This window comes from Penaeus japonicus, unplaced genomic scaffold (assembly GCF_977035675.1).
Source record: "Penaeus japonicus unplaced genomic scaffold, GWHDUDI00000001_assembly GWHDUDI00000002, whole genome shotgun sequence".
NCBI lineage: Eukaryota > Metazoa > Arthropoda > Malacostraca > Decapoda > Penaeidae > Penaeus > Penaeus japonicus.
Window position 1 is genome coordinate 14,513,761 of NW_028234404.1, and position 2,500 is coordinate 14,516,260.

Below are 2,500 nucleotides of genomic sequence, written 5' to 3' on the forward strand. Positions count from 1 at the left end.
TAGATCATTTCATGTATGATGATGTAATGTGAAAAAAGAAGAATGACAAAAGACATGAATATTAGAAGAAAATGAGAATTAATAAATTGAGAAAGTGGCTAATTTAATATGAATGTCATTTATGTATATTAAAAACAATATTCTGTTTGAAGTATTAGTCTGTAACCATAGATAGGGACATTGACAATTCTTCATCAAGTGGTGTAGGTTGTTTGGAATATCTATACAATCAACTTCATGTGAAGAAAATTGATGTGGGATGATATGCAACAACAATTAAAGAATATATTTTGGAAATGCTTTCATTTGTATTATTCCTTTCTGAGCAAGTGAGACTACAATTGTATGTATATCTTGTTTGTGTATGTATCTGCTTGATAGCAATGAAAGGAAAGTGCTGTGTGATTACAGTATTCTTTACTTACAATGTGACACACATGCTTATGGTAATATTGGAACTTATGTTGTGGAAATTAGAGAAAGAAATCAAGAACTTACCAACCTTTTTCTTCAGAGAATGACACATTACAACCCCGTTGGAAGTAACATATACTTTAGTTGACTTGAGCCTTTCCAGATAGAGAATGTTTTTTATTTACACATATTTCTATTAAAATATATAATTTAACCTGAAAGTTTCTATGGCTTTGCTTTTGAGAAATATCTAAAGGTCCATGATTACCTTTAATTCATATTGATTTATTCTTTTTAGATAAAAAAGTCTATATGATTCAAGGCTTTCTTCATCAACATATGTTAGCCTTTGAAATACTTTAAGATATACAGGAATGATGCTGTCATCCTGAAAAAAACAGAAATATTAAGTTTGGTATCATCAAGAAGATATGTAGAAAAGTAGAAATTGAATACTTTCCAAAAATAAATGTTTTTTCTAATGAACTTAAAATTCAGCTTCTCTGTAAGCAACTTATTCAGGATTACATGATCGATTTATTAGAAGAGCCTTTGATAAAGATGGTAAAATGATGGGCCCAGCACTACCTAAGATGGTGTTGTCTCTTTGCAGCGGCTGGCCTCTGTCTTTGCTGCTGGAGGTGCAGGTCTGGGCGGAATAGGGCCTGTAGGAGGGATGAGCGAGGCAGAGCGTTTGGCGTGGGCTCGCAGTCTGGGAAGCGGGCAGACATGGATCTGCCCAGTGTGTCACAAACAGTTTGGCATGCGTTACTACTATGAACGCCACCTAAAATGTCACCAGGCACAGAAGGACCACCAATGCCCCTACTGTCCATTCCGTGCCTCTTATAAGTGGAACTTGAAGTCGCATGTTCGTAACAAGCATCGTGATAAGCCGCCTCCACCCTAATGGAAGCTGGGGTGTGTTGAAGATCAGTGAATCTTTGCATTCAAGCACACAGTGGGATCTCACATACTGTTTGAGAATATTGTAGCTTTTCTTTAACCCTTTGACTGCTGCAGTTTAAAATTTGTGTTAAAAATGATACTATGCATCCATGCAATGATTAAAGATATTTTAGGTGTGCTAAAAATTAATGTGTGCAATATTTGGATAATTAGCTATTCAATCTTGTTTGTTTCCTTATGGGGCAGGATGCTGTCACACTGAGAACTACATCTCTAATGCTTTGCCAATTTTGTGTAGATATGAATTGTGTAGAAATATACTTTGAGAAAAAAATAAAGTATGTATGGGCAGGGCTTAAATGGTCGAATTTTATTTCTCTCTTTATCTCATCATTTACTATATTTTCTGCGTCGTTACAACAGCTCAGCTCTTAATGCATTACTGCAGTATGAGTCAAGTTCGAACAAATTACTTTTTAGGATTTTGATTGAAGATGATAAAGCTATTTGCTTATTAGTCAGCCAAATGGGTACTATGCTATTCATTTAACATTATTCTTATTCTTATATATTTATATATATTTTTTTTCTTGGAGGGGGGAAGTCAAAGTAAGAATATGACCAACCTATCTCAGCCAAGATCACAAGTGTTGACCATTGTCACAAAATGTTAATGCTAAAGAGATATACATGAGTTGTACTAAAAAAACAAGGAGTCTGAAAGAGTAATGGTCCAGGTTACTATTTAAAAAAGAACAATATAATTTCTTAAAATTTGATGTACATGAAGCAAAATTTGATAATCTATTGTTAGAAAAAAAAAAAAAAAAAATCTGCTCTTTTTATGGCAAAATGGCAGTTCATGAAAACAAGGAACAAAAATAAAGCAGTCAGAGGGTTAAAGTGCATTAGTCATAGTATTGGAAATTAGGGTGGTGGGGAGCTATCATGGTAATGGTGATGGTTTTGACGTGAGTGGTGACAGGCTACAAGGGCTGGTTTCTCTCATTACAGGGCTTGCTGCCCCTTCACCTGCGTGAGTACCGTGTGGTCATCCCTGCTGTATCTGGTGTAGACTCTCAGTACCGCTGCTGCTGGTGCGGTAAGACTTCAACTTCTCGGTATGACTATGATAAACACGTACGCACTCACACTGGCGAGAAACCCTTCGTCTGTC

General features: G+C 35.6%; 1 protein-coding gene across 6 annotated transcripts in view; it reads left to right on the top strand.

Moving 5' to 3' along the window:
* Positions 1-2,500, top strand: part of LOC122258993 (uncharacterized) — a 91,043-nt gene that overhangs the window by 73,679 nt on the left and 14,864 nt on the right. The window contains exon 5 of one of the 6 annotated variants that reach the window (XM_086547941.1): positions 2,338-2,500. This exon is cut by the window's right edge and continues 418 nt beyond it. The exons of 4 other annotated variants lie outside the window; for them this stretch is intronic. In XM_086547941.1, coding sequence (XP_086404067.1) covers positions 2,338-2,500 — 163 coding nt within the window. Of the gene's footprint in view, positions 293-2,337 lie in introns of those variants that run through there. One more of the 6 variants, XM_086547832.1, reaches the window with a different exon arrangement.